We start from the raw sequence: 23,650 nt of genomic DNA, 5'->3' as shown, positions 1-23,650 counted from the left end.
TTGTCTCACAAAGTGGCCCCCTTCCCACAGAGTGCCATCCTCCCCAGAGGAGCTGAGCCACTGCCCAGTGAAAACAGGCTCCCACGTCCAGAGGGTTTTCTTTTTAGTGTGTTGGGCTTTGGTTTGGTTTTTTTACATAATTAAGTGGCTGTTGCCCCTGGTGGTGAAATGTTATTTTTACTGATTTTTATAAGACTGTTACATAGTAAAAAGCCCTGATTTCCTGGAAGAGCAGCACTGTAACTTTCTCCAGTCACCAAGTGGAAAATGAATTAACATCCAGACTTGCATAGTCTGTATGAATTGCTGAGAACTTAGTCTTGTTTAATTGATATTAATTTATTTATAAAGTGATAACAAAATTCTTGTGGCTTCTGTTACATCTGCTTTTAATTTTAGAAGCATTTTAGTCAATTTGCTGCATGACAGTATTTGTCAACACCAGGTAACTATGACCTCTAACGTGCCTTACTCTGTTGAGACTGGTTAACAGGCTAGACTGAGAAAAAATATGCATACTCCTCTCTTATCAGGGGAGATCAGTTCCCAAAGTGACATAGATATTGTTGGTGTAGGTGATACCTTTAACCATGACATCACTTTAAACCCCTGGGCAATGCTTACACCCTTGGGAGTGTATTGCTGCTGAAGGGAACTGCTTGACCTGAAAGTCTGAGACTCTTTATGTTGAATTTCCTTCTGCTCAAGGGAGCAAAGCTGCTGGGTTCAATCAAGAATCCCTTATTTTTACTGGCTTGCAGTCAGGAGCACTGAAGTGACTTTTTCTTTTTCCTCCCAGCCTTCTCATTTTATGTTTTTTCCCCTATGTTTTTCTGTTCCTTTTTCTTACATTCACTTGACACTTGTCCCAACCTTTGGAGGATGAGATAAGCAAAGAGCTCTGTCCCTGTAAGGACAAGGAGCAGAACATGCCTGCACATAAAGGGCCAGAGCAAGAATCAAACCTCTCCTGGGCAGGCAGGTGTGGGAGAGCTCCTTTGCTGCAGTTTGCTTTCTGGAGTGCCATCAGTGGGGTTTTGTCACTGCAGTGAGTATAACGGGAAGCAGGTTTTTCTCTCTCTCTCTCTCTCTCTCTCTCTCGTTTTCCTTGTCTTTTTACTTTTTTTTTTTTGGAGTCACCATGCTGCAGCAAATCTTGCGTGATATGTATATTGACCCTGAGCTCCTGGCAGAGCTGAATGAAGAGCAAAAGCAGATCTTGTTCTACAAGATGAGAGAAGAGCAGCTGAGGCGCTGGAGGGAAAGGGAAGAAAAAGCCCGAATGGAGGAAGCGGTGCTGAGAAAGACAGCAAGGCGCAACCAAAGTAAGATTTGTGACCTCCTTCTGTACTTCAGAGCTGGGGATGGTGGGCTTGCAACTGGCTGTGGTGCAGCAGGCATCTAAAAGAGATTGCAAGGAGGAGTGCCAGCTGTCCCCATGGAAAAAATGACAGTCTGGGACAGCAAAAGCACCATGTCCCTGCTCCTTGTATCTCCAGGCTGGTCCTTTCTTTTGGGAGCATCTTAGTGATGGAGTGAGGGGAGTTGTTTTGAAGTGTCTGTCAGGAGTCACTGCTGCTGTTCTGTCAGTGATAACTGATGCACCATGACCGAGTTTCCCCTCTACTCCTAAGGCTTTTTTTTTCACCTGCCATCCTCACCCCTCACTCTAGGTCATGCAAAAGCCTGTGCTGTTGTAGTTCCTTGACTTGGCATTAAATATTTCCAGCTGGCTGGAGTAGGTGATAATTTTATGAATTAGAGCTTGTTGTGAAGGGCTCTATGTGAAGAAGATGTAATATCAAAACTGCCATACCATAGGAGACTAAATTTCCAACTATATAAGTAAATAGTCTCCAAGAGATTGTGTCTAGGGAATAGAATAATAGTGTGGTAATCCAACAACCAAAACCAAAAATGAGAAACCAGGAATGTGTTTGCATGCAATATGTAGTTAAAATATGGAGCTCCTTCCAGAGGCTGCTATGAATGCTGAATGTGTGTGTTGACTTAAAAAGCGAATAGGAGACTGATGGAAGAAACATCCAAAAAGAACTTCGAATATCTTTTCCAACTGACTGGTCTTGGGTCCAAGTGGTTTCAAAGATACAGAAATACTTAATTACTTGCTCTTTTCTCTGGGTAAGTGGCTTTCCAGCTCTTTCCCCATTTATAGGATGAAGCTGTTAGGCTGGTGTAAGATGAAAAACATTTTCATCTTGGAAATGTAACTACAGTGATTCCTCACTCCACTGGGAAATGTCACAGAGATACATCAAACACTCATTTCCCTGCCAAAGATCTTATCCTATTTTTAAATCTATTAAAGCTTGAATATTCAACATTTCTAATAAGTTTTGGTAGCTTATTTTGAGAAAGCTCTTTAATGGTTATGGGACTGCAATCAGCATTTCAATTGTTGCTTACTTGAATGCACCCATGGTAGAAAACACCCCAACACAGAGACATTGTTGGACTCAATTGTCAGACTTGAAATATCTAGAGCTTCTGAACCTTACAAAGTGTCCCTTAGATAGTTATTAATTAAAAGATTATTTTTAGAAATGTGCTTCAAAGAAAAACTGTTTTCCAAGACTCGCTTGAAGCACAGACCTGCATGAAATGACTGGACTAAGTTACAATGGTAGCCTTAAGATGAGGGGGGAATGTTCAGAACACCAGCCATAACAGGAGTTTAAAATGTCTCCTCACAGATGGCAAGGTGGATGTTGGCAAACCTCATTCTGTTTAATTTCTATTTTCTTCATGTTAGTGCTCTCACTGTGAGTGGCCCTCTGAGAGGGATGGCATCAGAACAGCTTCTCTCATACAGCACAAAAGCCCTGTTCATTTTGATTGATTTGTAGCTGAGAAAAAATTAAAAATGCAGTTCAGCTCCACATACCAAAACAACATCATATCATTGAGATAATCTGTATCATGCTCATTCTTTGAGGGAGACAGATACAGAAAAATATAACTGCAAAAATATTTATTTGATGAACTGTCACAGTGTTGACACCCACATTTCCATATATAAATTATACATTAAACCTGTTTGGCTTCCTACTACTGGAGACCATTTTCTGGGTAATTAATTTTCTGATTTATAAGGAATAGAAGAAGAGAACAGCAGAGTAACCTATAGATTATATTTCCTCTGACAAAGGTAGTCACACATACATAGTGAGTTAAATTTCACAATAGCCTATTTCCATGTTACCTTCTTAAATTGCCAATTAGAGGTATTGCTTACGTTTAACTTTTGCCCACTGTTAGGAAATTTCTACTTTCTTCAGAACAGTACTGAAGAACTATTGGAATCAGATTTGCAAGTCAGGCATCTGCTTCTACTGGAAATACTTTTTTACTTTCATGAACTGATGTGCACCAGAATTAGAAAATATAACTTCTTTCAGGTGTGCGATTCATTAACTGTACAGACACTTGCAACTGATTTCTACTGCACATTCTGTTCCACAATGTGATGTTAAATGGTCTCTCAGTGAAGATGGTTCCTTGTTTAAAACAGGAAAGATGAAAAAAGCCAACCACAAATTGTGGATATAAAATAGTGATTACTGTGGAATAGTCTTGCCTATATGACTCAAGGGGTCAGAGTAGATACCAATAATATTTTCTTATCTTAAAATATTTTTTCCTAGAAGACAATTGACACAACCATTTTTTGGATCTTGAAGCTGCTTAATTTTCAGTTGCCCTTGATGTATAAGTGAATTTCCAAACATTCTTCCCCTGCTACACAGTGTAGAACTTAGAGTGGTTTTATTCCTGTTTTAAATTAGTGGCTACCAAGAAATGCAAAGGTACCACAATTACATGTTCTTTATTGCCTTGAAACTGAGGGGTTTGAGCTCTTTCTTCTATGGGTTTTGTTTTTGACTCTACTGCATGACACATGTTTTATGTTTGTGCTATTTTTTTAAGGCCGAGAGTTACTCTGGCTTTATAGATATCTTTGTAGCCTGACAGAGTAGAATAGATGTGAGACTTCAGTATCTCTAATGTTGTGCTGAGTTTCTGAACACTTATAGTTGACAGGAAAACGTGGATGTTGTTTGTGAATGCACCATAGCATTTGTATGAAATAATTTTATACTAATTTAACTGGAATTATCTTTATAGCACTGACTTTCAAATCCTTTTGTTTTCCCCAAAGTTTGAATAGCCACATATGAAAACTTTTCTCCCCACCTCTTTGGGATGGGATATGGTGAGATTGAACAAAAGCAGTTAACGACAAGGGACACTTCTCTAAATAAAAGTGCTCTGAAAAGTGCCTTCTGCTTGATCTGGAGTTCTATACCCCAGCTGCTACAATTCTCCATCGATTCAAGAGCTTAGCCACAGTGTGATGTGTGCACCCAGCAGCACTGAAAAAGGCTTGGATTTTTCAAAACAAAGCCGTGACTGTGAGTTCAATTTTGATTTCCTACGGTGACTTGAGGATGAAGTGTTCTTGTGTTTTAAGTGCATTGTCCTATGGAAACCACAAGTGCAGAGTTGGGGGCAAAAAAATTGGCATATGAAGGTCAGAAAGGCCTTGTGCTAGAGTTAAAATCACCAACAGGCTTAGGGAATGCTCATTAACATCATCATTTTCTAATTGCTTGGAAACTAACTACCAAAGGCCCCAAATCTGCATTGATTTTTACAGCAGTGCCACTGAGTGCAGTTGTTCTATTCAGTACTATAAATTTTGCTGGTTAGAAAACAAACCAGTCCAAACGATCAAATAAGATGTCAGTTGTTGAGAGTGTTTAGCAAGCCAAATAGTGTACCCATCTGTGTAGTTTTATTCTTAATTTCTAAAGAAAATAATATCAATCACCTGCCGTTAGTGCTAAATTGTGCCCGCTTCTGTATTTGGATTGTTTGGTTCCATGTGTCTTGAGAAAAGGTTAAAATTGAAATTAGTATCAGAATGAGTCAATGTTGAAGGAATTATTTCACTTTGGGGGTGAATGAAATGTGTTCAGATTATTCGACAGTTTTAATTTCTTTGCCATTTAAAAAACACAGATTGATGTCTAAAGGGAAGCAATGTATAAACATCACTTCATAATGAAGTATTTCCTTTAGAAGACATTGAATAAATTGTTCCCAATTTTTTTGCTATTTTCACCTTGCCTAAAATTATTAGTAGAATTTGGGCATCATATGGGTCCTCCCAAAATGACAGCATTTAGTGAGCTTATTCAAGGTAAAGAAATCTTTTGTAGCTTTAATTAAATAATGACTGCTGGCTGGTGCTGGAATAGCATCACAGGTGTGTTGAATTCTTGGAGCTCCATCTTCAGTTCACTTACTTCAGTTCACTTGCCCAAATTGCTCCTGGGCAGATCTTTCAGGAACATATCTTCATTGTAATAGAACAGTTTGCTTCTTCCTACTGTGCTGAAATCACTGAGAGAAGTCTCCTCAAAATTTCAAGATCCCTTTGGTATTTTCTGAGAGTTGACTGACAGAGAGCTTTGCAATTTGCAAAGGAATATATTTGTGTGATTAGGCAGGAGCCCTTTAGCCACTATATTTAGCTGGGAGTAAGCAAAGGACCCTGCCAATTTGGATTTTGACACTGATGCAGTATCCAGAACTGTCAGCATTCCCAAAATGAGATCTCAAAAACTATTGAGCATTAGGTAGCTGAAGGACAGTCATGTGGGAGGGGAGACAATGCTGGTCTCCTGCTGTTAATTCTGACATTTATTCATTGTGAACTGCAGCTCGTGGTGCTCAGATGGGAGCTATTTGTAAACGCTCTTATTTACCTGTCCTTAACAAGAGTAGCTGGGAGAAAATAGGGTTGTCTTATCACAGCAGGGCTAGAAAATAATTTATTTTTCTAAATGATATTTGTGTTAGAAAATCATTAGAGAACAGATGATACTATTTGAAAGCAAGTATTTCAAACATCCCAAGTGGATGGTTGGAGAATACATCAGTGTCAGAGGAAGGCCAGTGAGTGGGCATGTGTTTCAGTGGGTGTACATGCAGTGACATTTTTTTCTGCCTTTGAACTTGGAAATGTATTCCTCATTTATGCTCAGACCTCTACAGACCCTGGTAATGCTTAGCTAAGATTTTATCTCCTATGGAGACAAGCTCCTGTCAGTGTTCAGTGTCTCTTTCTCTGTATCACTGGATATGGGTCTAACCAGAGACATCAGACTTCAGTATTTCTGAAATTTCTGGCCTTATGTGGTCTTGAATTCTGTAGAGTCCTGTCCTTTGTTTTCAATTCAGATATGGACGGAAAAGTAACAAGAGAACATGAGCAAGAACATTAAAACAATTTTTTTAGGACTGAGCCACTTAATTTGAAGTCATTGGATAACTTTTAATGTAACACTCAGCTTGAGATATTCTGCAGCTTTGTTAGTACTGTGTACCTTGGGCCAGAGCTGAGCTGCTCAGGGCCCGTGCCTGGTGTGGCTGAGTGCTGAGGTAGGGTTAGACAGCAGCTTCTAAACTCTATTCTCTGAACCCGGTGCTAACAAGAGACCTCCAATTGCTGTATGACCTAGATATGGACCAGATGGAACAACTCCAGAAGGACTTCTCTCCCTTCCTATGAGCAGCCATAAGTCTGTGCTTTTTGGATTCGTATCTTGGCCTGCAGCTGATTTCTCTGTTTTGCAGACAAGTGACAGCAGAACATTGCTCCCTGCCTGGGGCCTTCTCTCGCACACGTGCAGCCCTCAGTGCTGCTGTTGCCTGGGACATCTCTGTGTCCACAGTGAGTGGCTGTGTTAGTGGAGGCCCTGGCATGGAGGGCATTCCCGTGTTTCTCTGCAGCGTTGTGCTCCTCTGCCAGCCTGGACACGGCAGGGTCAGGCTTCCTCCCCGCCCCCGGGCCTGGGTAATGATCCGCGGTTGTGACTGCCTGCACACTCATGAATACTTGATGTGGAAAGAGGGCAGAACTGCGGCCAAGGGGAGAATGGGACTTGCCCAAGCTAATTCAATATTTTCTTGCTGATTTTGCCATTTTTTAACATAAATAACTAAAACATTCAAGGACAAAGGAACCAGGTTTTGAGAGCAGGATTTGGAAGGTACAGGAAAACTCAATGTGTTCAAGTCAGCAGTGGATTTAGCCAGACACTGATGTCAGCTCAATAACCTTTGAGTCCACTTGTTTGCTGTGGTGCTAAAAAACCTCACTGTAGGGTATAGTTCTTCCTGCTTCTGTGGTCCTGTGTGCCTGGCAAAAGGAGCCAGTGCAAACCTGCCACACTGCATTAAGTAGGAAAGCCCGTTGCAGAAAATGATCCATCGTTCTCTGTTCATTCTGTGACACAGAACGCTTGTCCTCCTGCTCTGACTTTCCAGCAGACCCTGAAGCAGCCATGAGGACTTGGTTTTATTTTATTCTCAGAGGGAAAACCTGGAAGCTTTGTGATACGTCTGTGTGAGAAACCAAGCCCCGTATATAGCTTTTACACTTTGCAAGACTCAGTTTGGATGAAGAATCAGAAAATATGGTGCTATGTTCTTAAGTTTTTTTAATGAAGAGAAAGAATCTCAAATGAGCAATACTGATGGGAATGATTTTAAAACCTTCAGTTTTGCTCCGATGTTTACCTATATTTTCATGCTGTTTACGGGGAAAGAGTCAGCCATTAAAATGGACAGACAAGAGGCTGACTCTAGATTGTACAAGACATTAGAACTATGTCTTTAGGAAAGAGTTTTCAATGTTATCTCCTGGTTGAAACTGGGCCAATTACAAAATTGTTCCATGTAACATTCTGCCTTGGCCAGGGAGCCACAAAATTATTTTGAACAGACGGGATAGACACCACATAAATGATATTTTATTTCTGTGTTCCTTTTTTCTTCTTCTTTTTAGTTTACAACATGCAAACCTATATGTGTATGTTGCATATTTACTCACCATGTCCTAACACAAACCCACTTACCTCTGAGTGTTGTGTACTGTTATCCCTGCTACATTTGTTAATTACCAGGGTCTTATTTGAGTAACCGTTTCCTCCCTTAATATTTGCTCTCTTCAGTCACTCTTCCTTTATTTGATCCTGCAGGGGTTTATTGCAGCATAATTATTTCCATGGTAACAGGCTGTAATTCCATAAACAGAAGATTGAGTTTGTTATATGATCAGGAAGCAGCTGGAGAGCCATAAAGGGCTGATTTTTCAGCAAAGCTGAAATCCTGCAACCCTTATTGATATATTAATGTAATCAGCTGAATTTCTTTCTCCCTTTGCAAATCCTCCCCTAAATAAAAAGGCACATAACACAGTGTTGAAATTCAAAGGTGTGTAAATTGAAATATTAGGGGCAGAATTTTCCCCCATTCTTCTTAAGAATTGAAATGAAGGGGTTTTTTGAATGTATTTTGGGGAGAGAGGGATTCTATGCTCCCATGACTATTAGCGGGGTAGAGCACAAATTAATTGTAGATCTTCAGTTTATTGTGGAATGATGTTATTTTCATTACTTTCCTCATTACCATCTAGTTATTCTGTGTGTATTTTAATGGATTTACAGCAGTTAATGTTTTGAGAAGTGCATTCTGTCCTTTGAATAGTCTCTCAAAAACATTCACAGTAATTTCCTAGGTTTTCTCCTTAGAAAGAAGTGAAATTATGTGTGCCTATTTGTGTGTTTGTATAAAAAAAAGGATAATTCAATACTTATATTGGCTAAGCTCAAGGAATTGAGAACAGCCTAAAGCTCACATCCTCATTTTCATCCTAATCAATGTGCTTCCAACACATGTCCTCTAGCTAATGAAACTCTGAATGGAACCTCATCTACCCTGCAGACTAACAGAATTCAAGCCTCTACTTTAAAGAAACTGTAAAAATAATATGCTTGGAAAGCCAAGAAATCTCAAGTAAAGGACATTGTTCTTAGACCAGAGTATACCAGATATCTGAATTGCAGAAGAAAAAAAAAACCCCACAACCCTACAAACACAGCAAACTCGACAAGCAGTGGTTTAGCTCTCCATGGTAAAAGTAGATCAGACTGATCAGCTTTTAATGCACATGCAGCCTATTTCAAATGCATAATACATTTCAGGAGTTTTTTTCTAGCCCAGACAGAGAAGAATAGACATGTTTTCTATAGAGAGTCAAAAGGTCATTGTATGACTACAAAGCTTTTCAGTGGGTGAGGAAGGATGCTCAATTGCTACGGCAGAGATCTGTAGCTTCCAAGCAGAAGAATTATGGTGGGAAGCCCAACCTCAGAGAAACAAGGCTGTTCATGGAAATAGCAGATTCTTCAGTAAAACTTTCAGCAGACTTTGAATGCTGTCCTCTGTTTCTGAGATTATAACCAGTGATCCCATAATTTTCTGAATTTACAGCCTATGGTGTCCCTTACCACAGTAAGGTAGTAGGGATGCTTGGTGCTCTCTGTCATTTTGCTGGACTGAGCAGGCAGACTGTGGCTGGCTGATGGCACCGCTGGGAATCCTGACACTAAATCAGGCTTCTAGCGCCCCTTGGAGTAGTTCTCTTGTAAACACTGGGGATGGATCACAAATGGGGATTGCTGAGGATTTTGTAACTGTTAAAGCAATGGTGAACAAGTTTGGAGAAAGGAAGCTGACTCCAGAAGTATTCTATTTGCTCTAATTACCATTATTTCTAAAGCACTTTTATTTGGAGATGTAAAAATGGAGCCCAAGAACCCATGAAACTCCTACACCCAGTGGGTGGCTCAGCTGCTCTGTTCTGGTTAGCAGAGGCAGCGTGAGGCCCAGGTCTCCTTGGTGTATCTCTGTTTGTTCCAAGCCTTAGGCAAAATGTGGAGCTCTGAGCTGATAGGGTTGGAACCCACTGTGGCCTCAGCTCTGCACACAGCTGGGATTCCCCTTCCCATCCCCACTGGCTGTGGTGCTTCTCTCTGTCCCCAGGTATGCAGGCAGTGTCAGTGTTCCCTGGCAGTGTCCAGCCATGGCAGTGACGATGTGACAATGCCCTGCTGACCCTGGGGCAGCACAAAGGCCGAGGGCAGCCTGTGGGGCCCCATGGCTCAGCTCGTGGTAGCCCTCCAGCACTCTGTGAATGAGATCAGGAGTGCTGCTGGCAGAGACTTGTAATTCTTGTAGGTGAGAGCTTGAGTTTCCTACTGCTCTCTAGGGCATTGCTTCACACTTTCATTGCTGTTATAGAATTGACTGTGCAAATAACAGACAAATAGAAAACATGATTTGGTCTTATATTTGATTGTGTGTTTGTATGTACAAGCTTGAGTTGCTGTTGATTCTGGCTTTAGGTCTCCAAGAAAGGTTTTGCTGTGATCCCTTTGTGCTGCAAATTTGAGAGACCTGATTTTGCATTTTCTGACCTGGCATTTGTCTGGAGTAAGGAGCAATGTCCAGAAGCCAGTTTACTGGTCTCAGAGCAGTATAGGTGTAGGTTTAGAGGAACTCCATGTGAGATACTAATTCATGGATGGGCTTCAGGTAAAAAGAACTTCAAGAGTTTATGTTGTCTTCTTCCAGTGTTTTAGGTTAAAAATGGTGAAATATTAAAGCTGATAAATCATTGTTCTGAAGAGTAGGGATGGAGAAGACATGATAAATTATTCAGTAAGTTTTCCTGATAAAGCAGTGCTTGTTTCTAAAATACTTCAATTTCTACTCTCCAATCCAGCCTAATTTTGATGTCCACTGCTTCCTAAGGGTTATTATTTGCAGACTGCCACAGTCTCTCCAGGAAGAGAAAAGTACTTTTGTGGTCAAGGCACAAGACTGGGGCTTAAGAGATTTAATTTTTGTTTCCTGACCCTGCATTAGACTTTGTGACTGTGCTCAGAAGCCTGCTGCTGAACAGGAAACATGGGGTTCTCTTGCCTCCTTTTCACCTGCATTTCAAATTTGTTTAGTCAGGACTTGTAGCATTTTTTTTTCTTTTTGTATTTCTGTTTCATTTGGAAATAAAGTATATTAACAAAACATCTTATTTTGCAGAAAGAAATTAATACTTGAGAGGCACTTTAAAGCAGGAATTATTTTGTTATAATCAGCCCTCAATAGTGGTAATTCTCTGCTTGCAAAGCAGACAACACTAGTTTCCTACATGTATTAGGGAAAATAATTTTCAGTACTTTCATCTTTGATCTTGCCATAGGTTCTGCAGTTTAAAAGTGCAAGACCGATATCATTAGCCTAGAAGAGCTAACCCTCTCACTGTGAATGTGATTCTTCAGGCTGCAAAGGCTTTTTGTGTGGCAGAAATTCTGTTTTCACAGTGCCAGATTTTCTCCCTGAGGTGCTTATTTTTTTTCTGCACACTCATTTTTGATGTTATTTTGTGCTAAGAAGCTACTGAGTTTTATGATCAGATTGTACAGTAAAGCCCAGCTTTATGGGAGCATAGGTTTAAGGGAAGGTTTGCATGGGAGTCATTTCTTGAAGTAAAATCAGTGGTTGGATGTGAAAAGGTCGTCTTTTCTAGAGAAAAACCTGAATTAAGGCATGTATGCTCAAGCTGAATTGTTTTAAAATGATATATGTGGAGGTCTATCTGTTTAATGCTGAAGGTTAAAATTGCCAGATTATTTAATACTGCTGTGATTTTTTAACTTGAACTATAGTTGAACTGTACTTTACGCATATACAGTAGAGTTCTGTACTGTGTGTAGTGCTGAACCAAAAATATGTTATACTGATGGTTTCAAAGGAGTTTATACATCTACTGGCTAGAACTTTATAAAAAAGATCCATTGTTTTAAAAGAAGAAAGAGAACAATTTCTCAAGAAACGTGTACAAACCAGCTACTTGTTTTATGGGGCTGGGTTGCAATGGGTAAGTTGTGCCTCTGAGAAACACATTAATAAACCTTTGGCACAGAAAACCTTGAGAGAGGCAAAGATAAAATTTGTCTGCTTACCTGAAAAGTTTTTGGTTGTTTTTTTCTTTCCTGGCTCCATCTGATAAGCTCATAAATTAACAGAAGTAGTGAAGTTGTCTCAAACCAGGAGTAGTATTTTTTATCTACCAGTTATGGTACAGATCAATTAATACAAGCTGTGTTGTTTGCAATGTTTTCTTTACAGTACTAAATAAAGGAGAGCAACTAGGATATTCAGATTCCTCATAGGAAAGAGGACATGGAATGCTTTTAAAGCAGAAGCTGCCATTGGTTATATGGGATCAGTACTCCTGGGAAGTTATTCCATACTTTTCAAGATACTTTACCATGTAAAGCAGTAGGTGAAAACCTTGCAGGCAAATAGTGATATGGTCAGTCAGGTCTCAGCAGATGGTATTCTAATGCTGCATCCAAAAACTAGAAACATAGAAAGACACAGAAATTAATTTCTGGGCATAGGCAGCTATATGGGATACACATCATAAGGTCTCCCCAAGACAGATATAAATGTTGTGTTGACAGGAACACAGAAACATACAGAATAAGAACCACAATGAAATACATTCACATTTATAACCTGAGACATAATCTGATAGACTGTGAAAGAGCAAATGCTTTTGAGAGTTATTGAAGGAAAACACTATTAGCTTAAATTTCTACCCCTCTTTGAAGTTAGTACCGTTAGGCCAACGCTGGGGATTAGTATAAATTACATTTTCAAATTTGATATAGAATATTAGCTTTCATGGCGAGATTCGATCCGTTCATTGCCTTCAGTCTGGATTGTCAACACTTGTGAGTGTGGGCTGGAGCTGACACTGCCTGCTGTCAACAACCCCACTCCACTGCCTCCTGCAGCTTTCTCCCTTCAGCCTGGGATGTCAGAAACACTTTATTGATTGTGCATTGGGAAACTTAATCTGGTTAAATGGATATGTCCTCGTGCAGAACAAGTGGTAGCTGGAGGTGAGAGTAGCTAAGCTGATGCTAGTACAGAGAGATGGAGGAAAAGTGGGAGCAAAGCTTGCCTGTTCAAATAGGACCAGGGGATTTTTTTAACTCATGGGAACACTGGAAAAAAACTACTTAAGAAAATGGTGCCCTGTCTTTGTGTTTATGTTTTCAAAGGAGACAAGATTCCCTTTAGAAGCTATGCCATGATGCACAATTTTCTCACATCAATATTTGGGTGAGGGGATGAAATCTAGGGGATGTAATGTACAGGGAATGATACAAACTGCTACCCTTTATGGCCTTGCAGTCTGGATTCTTTGAAATAAATGCATTGTCCATCTTGGCAATGGTCTTTGTGGCAGAGTCTCATTTTGTGAAGAACAGTTTCAACAAATTTGCAAGAAATAAAACATAGAAATGGACGCATAAGAGGTGTTTCTACAAATTCCTTATTATGAATCTCTAAAATGCTTATAATACTTGAGTGTTCTATGTATAAAAGCAGAAGGAAAAGACCAAACCACACTAAGCCAGGTAGTGTAAATAACTATTAAAATATATTCAGGTAGGATCTAATCTAGTGCCCTTTGTAGTCCTGTAGTTGGTTCTTGTACTTGGTGGTTCACCAAATGAAGTCTGTTTTGTAAAGAGCTCTCAGGCTTTTTTTGACGTTCTTAAAATCACTCTGTCAACACAGTAACTGTAGATTTTTGTGTCGTTTGTGTCATGAAAACCGAACCAGAAATTTAATCCCTTTCAATTGCCTACATGAGCAGAATAGGCTCAGCAGCCCTGAGTGGTGTGCTCCGAGTATGCAGGCTCCCTGAATCTCCTGCTTCACACAGTAGGAGCAGAAAATTCCTGGATTCTTTGAAAGTGTTCCCATGAAGTCTCTCTACGTGCTCAACACTCAACATTCTCTGTGCACAAAGCATTGCTAGTCGTGTAATGTCACTGGTTATTGGTTTTGCCTCTTCTCTTTCTCCATGCTCTTCATTCATCTCTTGCTGTGGGAAGCAAGAAAATAAAACAATTAGAAAGGGATTATAATACTGGAATTCTGGGAAATGCATGCCTGAAGTAATAATTTTTATTTTTGTGGGACAGTGAGTCTTTAAAGATTGTGTGATCCACAGCATACAAACCCCTTTATTTTTTTGCCCAGCATTTGACCAGATTTGGTCAAATCTGAAGATTTCGTTGAACCTCGGAGCAATGTTTTCTTCCGAATCGTAAACTGCAAGCTTAATGTTTTCTAAATAGCAGATTTCCCATCCTTTAATCTCTGTTTACATAGGATTTGAGGCAGTGTTTATATCTTGGCTTGTTCTTGGTGGCTGTTGCAGGTAATGGCAAACACGTGCAGTGGCTGCGGGGGAAGGACGGCGAGGTCTGGGTCTGGGTGATGGGAGAAGCCCCAGGTGACAAACCCTACGAGCAGATCTCAGAGGAGCTCATAGCAGAGCGGGCCAGGCAGCAGGCACAGAAGGAGGCAGAAGAACTATGGTGAGGATTTAAGAATCTGAATTCAGGGTCCACTTGGCACAATGGGAGAAATGACCTTGTAGACAGGTGGCAGGTAATGGTGGGTAAAACTGGTAAGTATGTTTTGCAACATTGTAACATTTGCTTTCACTTGTTTGGTTAGTTTTTCAGCATGTTGAAAATGTAATTTTGTGTTTATTGAGTATTGAAAACCAAAACCCTTTGTTCACAAAAAAAGCGGAGCCAAATTTTTTCTTTTGGGAATCTAGCTAAACTGTTGACTAGCCTGTAAATAAAGAAAAATGAAGCAGTCTGGTTTTGAGACTATTAAATTAAATATGTTTGCTATATCACAGTTCTGAGCCCATGATGGGGATTTGGTACAAAAAATCCTATTTGAAATTGGTTTTATTTGCATTTTGCTTATATTAATTCTTATTCCAGCAGTTCAAAAACTGATTATACAAAGTGCCATGCTGTTGTTTCTAGAAGGGCCTTTTCCAGGTTTGGGGGAGATTCAAAAGTGTTTTAATGCTTGATATTGTTAGGAATTAGGCCACCTGCCTCACACACTTGCCTTTGTAGTGCAGCACTGAAGAGTGACTGTTTAAGTATCAGGTTATTCTATATTATCCTTTTTCATATGAGATTCTTGCTTCGAGTGATTGCATATTTAAGCAGGGATTAAAACCTTCAACTTGTGCTCTGAATTCTTTTTAAATTGTCAGTACTAATAAACAATCTAGCATAAGAATTTGGGAGAAATTTATACTGATACTTGATAGACAATAAATTCCCAATCATGCTTTGCTAGACTGATACAAAAATATAAGGTATGACTTAAAGACATCCAAGAAGTACTTGTCTAACTTAGAAGGTGCTATTTTAATTAGTAATTTATCAAAAATTGTAAGTTGTCTGGTTTCTGGATAGTTTCTTCAAAACTGATTTCTGGTAGGTCTCTTGTTAAGTGCATTTTAATTCTTTGCTTGCATCCTTCCATGAAGTCTTATGCTAATTATTTGTTGTAACCAGTGAGTAAGTATTGATCCTCAATTTAAGAAAATTAGTGCATTAAATTTTTATTTTTACATCCTTTTCTGAAGGAGACAAAAGGAAGCTGAAATAACAAAGAAATTCCGTGATGCTATGGCTCAAGAAAAAGCCAGAATAGTGGCAGAAAAATGGAAAATAGAAATGGAGGATCGGAAAGCAGCCAAACTGGAGGAAGAAAAAATTCAGGAGGAACTGAAGGTTTGCATAGAGCAATTTAGGTTTTCTAAACAGTGTTTTCATATAGATTCACAGTTCTTGTCACCTTCAGTGCATGTTTATTAATAAGCTTTAAAATCCAGAGTTGTAATTTTTCATTCTGGAATATACAGCTATATGGTGTTCACCAGAACAGCTGGGTGAGTGATGAGAAAAAATTACAGGTCTCATTCAGAAGTGCCAGAACAATCAAACTGGTTATTCAGCTCACACATTAACAGAATTGTTCAGTCAGCTGTGCTGGGTGAATCATACTGGGGAAAAAAATGCACAATTGGGAAAGATCTCATTTTAAGTTAGTTTGCTTGAATGTATTCTGTGTATTTTGGATGAGTTTGTTCACATAATGAACTTCAAAATTGTGTCACTACTTCCTTCAAAATAATAAGGGGTGGATCCTTCCCCTGCTCAACATATGGGAAAAGTCCAGTTGGCTTTGCTGGGAGAAGTTCATTTGCCTGATTTTTATTGACTTCATAATGAACTTTCTATGAGCTCAGTTACAGTATTTTCATGTTTGTTTGAAATAATATTTTATTTCACTTTCTAGTTGAAAATAGCAATTTAAAAACTAAATAGGAAAAGCCTCTGTCCACCCTTTTCATATTATTTGATAAAGATAAAAACATGTTTAAAATTGAGAAAGTAAAGTATAATGGCTTCAGTATGCAAAGAAGTCATGACAGTCCTCTGAGCCTGGGATTAGTGAGGCTGAGTTTCCATGGAGGAGGCCTGTAGAAAATATGACTCTGAGGATCCAGTAACTTCCATCTACATGCTTCTCCCCTGCTGACAGCTTGCTGTGTCTCTTTTTCCTGTCCTGGTGCAGTGACTTAAGGTGTGGAAAGTGGGGATAGACTTTTCCCCTTGTCCCTTTGTGACGGGAGGAATGCTGAAAACTGGGTGTTAAGTTTATGTGGTTTGATTGCAAACAGCAAATTGCCACTCTGCAGACTGTGGGGTTTGAGGTGCTTGTGGAGCACAAAGCCAGGGCAGCTCCTGCAGAGGAGGCTGCACAGAGTTGCTGATTTACCTTTGCACAATTCATTTGGATTCACAGGAGAGAATGGGGCCTTTGAAATTCGATGTCAATGAGTAATGAACGTATACCTTTCAAGTGCTTTATTAATGTATGAATAATGAGCAGAGCAACTTATTAAACACTCTCTCCTCTGCTCTCTGGCAAGCAAAGCCCTCTTGAACAAAGGCTGATACAGTGTTCACTTTTATCTCTGTGGCTGATTTACAGGGCACGTGGTGGGGTAAATGTCCACAAGCTCACTGTTGCTGTTTTGTTTCAAAGAGACTTTTTCAAAGAGTGGGGCGAGCAACTTCTGAGATTTTCAGTGGCCAGTATTCATAGTTTTCTACTAAGGAAAACTAGTTGTTCAGTTGTTGATACAATTAAAAGGAATGGCACCAAATTCTGCTTATTTTCATATTGATGGAAAGGTAATGTCACAGTGATCTGTGTTTCCACTGTTTCCCAGGACATGAGCAGGTGTCTGCTCTCCAGCTGTGTGCCTGGTAGGAGCAAGGAACACTGCTGTAAGTGGGATGAGACTATGGTTCAGTTTCTACTTTGAATTTCAAATATTTGACTTCGGCCAGGATTTATCTCTGTTCAAAAAGCTGCCAACACATTTATTCTGTCAAGGAAACAGAAACCTTTCTTTCCCAATGGTTTATCATAAATCAAGCATTTGAAGACAGAATTTGCAAAAATTTAAATAAACTGACCAAAATTTTTAAAACAAAACCCAGCAGAAAGGAGTTCTTTGGCTTAAAGAATTGGTTTGGAAACAAGATATGATGCAGTGATTTTTCTTTTTTTTTTAATGCCCTTTATTGAGTGTTCTGCCATAATTTCCTGTATTAATCCAACAACAGAGTCTAATTCCACTTTCAGCATTGGCTCTTCAGTTAGGTCTATAATTTGAGATCTGTCAGGAGAGACTTGGACTGACATAGGGTTCCACCAGCAGGCATCCAAATGCAGGATTGATTCCTGGTGCTTTGACACCACTCCTTTGCTACTCAGAAAAGCAGCTTATCTGTTACTTGCTCTGGAAAGAGCAGATCTTGTACATTGTGCTGTAGGACTACTTCAAAACAGTGAAGGCATTTCAAAGGCAGGTGAATCTCACAGGCTAATATGGGGGAGTAGGTAGCTTTGCTGCCCACTGGTTTATTTAAGCTCACTCAGCTTTCCTTCTCCTTCCCATTTTGCTCTTTTATAATGACTCTGTACAGTGGAAGAAGTACATGAAATATTTACAAGCTGAATGAGTGGATAGGTACCTAGACTGGAAAAGAAAGTTGTGTTTCTGGCATCCACATCCAACCACAAGAAATGAATAGAACTAAGGTATTGGGAAAAGATGAATTAATGCATCTACTGATGTATGACTGAAGTAACTGAAAGAATGAAGAAAAGGGTGTGGAATTTGATGCAGATCAGTAGGCAAGCCCACTTTAACAGGTTGAAAATATTTAATGCACTGGTAATCATACTTCTGTGATGATGACCAGACCATGTTTAAAAAAGGTCTCCAGACTGAGGTATGGAAAGTTCAGTCTCTGCTAATGCTTCATCCTCTTGAAGCAGTTTGACTTGGGAAATTGAAACTCTCTTCTTTCTGCTGACATGTTTAATTTCTAACCATGTTGTGTCACAAACACTCCTTTTTAAGATGCTTTTATTCTTCTTGACCTAACACGGGATGTTAGGGCTGTCTGCAGTAGATAAATGATATCTCACATATCAAAGTGAATGATGATCCCTATTTCCTTTTCCAACACTATTAGAAAAGTATTGCTTTCCTTGGTGTTTCTTAAGCAGAAATGCCTTTAATTTATGGTGCTAGAATATAAACGTTGACTATTCTATTTCTGCAGTTTAAGGACAGCTATTCTTTTATGCACCTATTGCAAAGGACAAATAAGAGAGCCAATTACTGTCATTAACCTTTTTGCTAATTCACAAAGGCTCTGAGATCATAGGCATAATTTTCTGCGATTATCAGTAACTGTCATTAAGAGTCTGAACAATGTGCAGAGCTAAGGCAAATTAAAGATGTGAGTGTCATCCAGCCAGGGGTGGGTATCCTTCAGCTATGTTTAGAAATAAAAGAGATCTTCTCTCAGTTCACTCTTCATGTGGTCTACACAAAGCAAGAGAGTATTAATAGTAAAGTGCTGTCCTTATGACAACATCAGATATCTGCCAAATTTAATAATAAAAGCACAGTTGACAGCAGAGCTAAATTGCTTCTTAAAAATTCCCTGGGAGATGAAATGTGTCTCATCAAAGAAGACAGGTTGAGAATCAACCTTCAGAGAACAGAACAATTAGTGCTTCAGTTCAGGAAATATCTAATTGACCTTATGCTCAGTAGAAAGAATACACTTTCTATTGAGCTTGGATGAGCTTTCAACACATGTCTGAATGCTTTACTGTGCCCCCAAGTGCTGTGGACCTGATTCCTCAGAAAATTGCTGCCAGATGTAGAGTTTAGGAATACAGTGAAATGTTACCATTGCCATTTGGAGTACTGTGGGCTTCTTATGATATAGCAGTGAGCATTCTGTCTTGATCTGAAAAAAACTCTTGTCTCCAAGTAAACGTCAAGCACTTGAGTGGGACTTAATCTCTAAGTGCAAATAAGCTGTAACTTCAGCTCTGTGCTTTGCTGTGCCAGGAAAACATTGAACTCTTTCCCAAAGACAGCATATTTAGAATCTAGGAATATGACAACAGCTTCTTGCTGGGGTTTGGCACCCAATTCATTCTGAAAATGCCTTAGTTGAGTTATTTCAGTGGCAATTACAATAATTAAGTAATACTTCATTTTGTTTTGTGTGGCCACAGTTCAGCAATTTTTTCTTATGCAGTTGTCTCTTGAACAATGTTGGAAATGAGGCAGCTGTTAGTTTTGGTTGGAAACTGGGTCTTCAGATTTTTCTCTATTCTACTTTTCAGTAACTGTGATATTAATTTAAAGAAACATCTCTTCCTCAGTGATATCAGTAATGATTGTGGTGCTGAAGCCACTGTCTTTATTCTGGATTGCTGGTAAAACCTAGCAAAGCTCAGATGTTTTCTATGGGTAAGTGGGAAAATCTGAGCCACTGATGAGGGTAGCTTACATTTTAGGAATTCAAGCTATGAAGTCTCTAAGATCCAGAGACAAACTTTAAGTAGATGGTCACTGAATCTTTGGCAAATTACTCGAGCAGAATCTGTTCCAGCAGCATGTGCAGTAAATGTCAGATCTCTCCCAGTCCTTAGCTTTGTTTTCCATCTCATGGAAAACAGGATCTTTGTGAATTGGAGTGTGCTACTACCTCCATGTATGTGTGAATAGCATGTTCTGGGACACATCCATGGCTGAAACAGCAGCTTCTGCATAAAGCATGGCTGAAATCTTGTAGCTCCTGCATAAGGCATGAGTGCATTTAGTACATTTGTCTCTGTGCAAATACATGCACAGTGAATTGATGCAAACCCTGTGTTCCTTTTGAGACACTGGTAGTAGAGAAGAAAATAATGCCTCTGCAAATGCTTTCTTTTCTGATGCAAGTGAGAGAATTTTCTCAGAAAAAGGCTGGGAAGGAGATGGACATATTTCTGCCATTACTCAGAGCTCTGTTGGCACCTGTCAGGTGGGTTTGCAGGGAAGTCTGATCTCTGAACTCAGCTGGCTGTGTCAGCCTTGCTGAGAGCAGCCTGTCCTGCAGCCGGGGTCCCTGGGGTTTCCAGATTTCCTTCTTCAGAGCAGGGAGTCCCTAAGGGCTCTCAGCTGTGTGTTAGGTGGCCTGAATGGCTTCCCTGGAGTGGGTGGTTGTTGAGTGGGCTCAGGAGGTTCACTGCAGCTGTAGTGCAGCCGGCTGGCTGCAGCTTTCAGGGCCGCCAAAGACACCTCCTGCCAGCCTGAAGCACGGAGAGAATCTCAGGCATTATTTGCTTCAGAGAGGGCTGTTGTAGCAAGTACATCTTGTGGGTTTTGCCCTGAGCAGGGTGGTGGTCATTCAGCTGCCCTGCATCCTGTAAGACTCCCCAGAAAGGCCCCAAGAGCTGTGGCAGCCAGAAGCCCAGTTTTCCTCTGTAAGAAAATCCACTACTCTATTTTGCCTTTTTCTCAGTGTATTTTTAAAATCCTTCTGCAGCAAAAACTAATGCTAACCTAATCTCCTTTTGTCTGCTTTGGACTGAAACATTAGAACTTAACCATGGCTAATATTAAATATTATTTAGAGCTGCCCTTAGTAACGATGTCAAACATGGTGAGACACCCATAGACAGAAACAAGTTTGTGGTAAATTCTCAGCTGCCAGAGGACAGGTAAGATCATTTAGCATGTTCAGATTCTCCAGTGGAGTTAAGGGTGAAGAGGATTACTGCTGCCTTTTGAATTGCCAGTGCAATGTTTTTTGGCAGCTTGATATTTCTCAACAATTTGCAACTCTGTACTGAATTGTCACCTTCCTAATTATTCTGGAAGAGCTGAAAGGGACAGGCACAGAGTACAATCTCTCTCAACTGTCAGGCAGAAGGTGGTGTTTGTAGGTATTACAGCTCTTCACTCCCAGCTCTGATGTGCAGTTTTGGGTTCATGGGGAGAAGCAGACAAACTGCTTGCTGTATTCTGCCAGTGGAGCAAATTTGAAAGTTCAATTGTTGTTCATTTTAAATACAAACACGCACTGTTTAGTCATACTTGACAAAAGGATGAGTGTTCTTTCCTGTGTCATCCTAGCAAGGATTGTTTCTTCTCACATGCACCTTTAAGGAGTTGAGCAATATACCTGCACACAGATCCATGCACTAATATAATACATGGAAGTTAAAACCTTTCTGTAAAAAGGAAAATTGTGTGAAAAAGTGTTGGTGAGTTCGGAATCAAGTGCCAGTGTTAAGTTTTTGTTGTTGTCTCTTCTTTGACTTAAATCTCCTTCTCAGTTAAAAAGGTAGGATTTTCTTACTTGGCATTGTTGCCTTCCATTAAGAACTCAAACTCTGCTTTAATTCTGGTTTTTGGTGCATGTGTGTGTGTGGGCTTTTTGTTTGTTTTTCGCTAGAAATGCTTCAAAAACAGCTACATTAAAAAACAAGCCCAAACGTAACCAACTCTTATGGGATTCAGGGAAACTGCTGTGAGATTGATTTTTTCCCCCCTTTTCTATTTTATGTTTACCTTGTGGTTTAAGATCTTGGATAGAAAACATTCTGATAACCCAGGATTACTTCTGTGTCTGTCCATCTTCCTGAAAGATAGCCTAGATGTATTGAATTCTTTCAGGTAGTGAAGCTAAGTGAATAAATATTCTCCTCATAAGAATAAAGAACAGCTGCTCTCATATTTTTTGAAGAAGAGAATAGAGCCATTTACTAGCAGCTAAAATGTGCAATCCCTAATTCTATAGAGATATTAAAAAAGATATTTTTTTTTTCCTGAGGAAGCTGCTGCTCTTTGAAATTAGTATTGTGTAAAAGCATTGACTTTTCAAAAATAATGAACTGTCCACTCAGCTCATGTTTTTAGGAGCCAGGAAATGACAATGGGAGGATGATTTTAGAAATAATCCAAGATACTAGCATTAGAATTGACTGAAGAACAATACTAGGCTTTTTTTTCTCAGAAGTAATAAGATCAGCCTAATGTATTGTTCATAGAATTGTAGAATATTAAGGGTTGGACTCTTAACCTTCACCCCAGAAATTTCACAGGATTAACATCTTGCAACAATCTACTTTGGCTTTCCCTTACTTATAGTTTAGGTCAGGTAACTAGGACAGTAATTCAGGGTGGTTTTATTCAGTGATTTATAAAAAAATTCTTACCTATAAGTTTGTTACCCATAAGGGTATAGTGTTGGTTCCATTATAAAATTAAATACAAACTGTTCTTATTTGTAATTCATTTCAGTAATATGAATAGCACTTAATAAAGTTCAGTTTGGGGATTTTTGTGGGCTTAAATTAAACTGTATGATTCAAATATGCTTTTTTCAAAGGGATTTGGGAAAATTCATTGGAAAATAGATACAGATTCCTACTTCTGCATTAATTGAGCTCCTGTGTTATTGATAATGAGTGAGGCCAGCTGCAGAAGCAATCTTTATCAAATTTTCATCTCTTTTAAGGCTTTCTTGGAAGGGAACTTTTTTGGTGTGTTACTCTTAGCTACATTTTGCAAAGTGACTGTTGGGTGCTGAAGGATCTGCCTTTTCCTCCAGAATGTAGCGATCTTGATTTTTGGAAAATACTGTTCCCTGTGTTGGTTATGATGACACATTGGGACAGTTGCTAAACCAAGAACAGCAGTAAATCAATTACTGAATTCTAAGGTTCTGTGGATGATGTGTGTAGTGCTTGCAGGCAGCAGTATCTTCAGTGGGGGTACATGTGGACTTAAACCTGGAGGATAGCACAGGCTTTGGTGCCACGTGATAAAATGTTTTCTGTACAGTTTTCAGATCTTAGATGCTTTTTATGTTTCTCATTCCTGTGCTGCCTGTGGTCTCAAAATGTACCCTCCTCAGAAATTCCTAAGAGGTGGGAAAATTCAATGATGCCTGTGGTAATAGGTGAGAAGCCCAAAGTTAGAAGAGATGGTAATTTGTCCAAAGTAGTGTAGCTACTCTGTGACAGGAAGCCACTGAAGCAGTGTCTCAACTTTTGGCACATTCTTCCTTCTTAGTCACTTCTGGCTTACTTCATTTTCTCTAGAAAAGAGAAGAAGAGGAAAGACAGAAGGGTGAGGAGCTAATCAGGCAGCAGGAGGAAATCCGGGCAAAGGAGCTGTATTTGAGCCTCAAGCAAGCTCAGCAGCACAGTCAGCACAGCGACGATGACCAGGAGTGGGAAGAACAGTGTGAGTAAAATTCCCTTCCCAGCATTAATGTCTTTCTGAAAGCAGACAAAAGGACACCTGCAGAATGGAGAAGATGTGGCCAAAAAATCTCTTTTACCTAGAGAAATACAAAGTGCTGTATTATTTTGGTGGAAACTGGCATCTTAAAATTACAAGCAGAAGTTTCTTGTTTCTTTCTGAATC

General features: G+C 39.6%; 1 protein-coding gene across 1 annotated transcript in view; it reads left to right on the top strand.

Annotated features, from left to right (window-relative positions):
- Positions 1–1,141: 1,141 nt before the first annotated feature.
- The window catches only part of SH2D4B (SH2 domain containing 4B), a 59,103-nt gene continuing 36,594 nt past the window's right edge, over positions 1,142–23,650 (top strand). Inside the window, exons 1-4 of the mRNA XM_069019212.1 lie at positions 1,142–1,325; positions 14,180–14,339; positions 15,425–15,572; positions 23,323–23,467. Of these exons, the coding sequence (XP_068875313.1) occupies positions 1,142–1,325; positions 14,180–14,339; positions 15,425–15,572; positions 23,323–23,467 (637 nt within the window). The remainder of the gene's footprint in view (positions 1,326–14,179; positions 14,340–15,424; positions 15,573–23,322; positions 23,468–23,650) is intronic.

The sequence above is a fragment of the Aphelocoma coerulescens genome, chromosome 6, assembly GCF_041296385.1.
Source record: "Aphelocoma coerulescens isolate FSJ_1873_10779 chromosome 6, UR_Acoe_1.0, whole genome shotgun sequence".
Taxonomy (NCBI): domain Eukaryota; kingdom Metazoa; phylum Chordata; class Aves; order Passeriformes; family Corvidae; genus Aphelocoma; species Aphelocoma coerulescens.
Note: the sequence above shows the minus strand (reverse complement) of the source record. Positions and strands in the feature narration are given on the sequence as shown.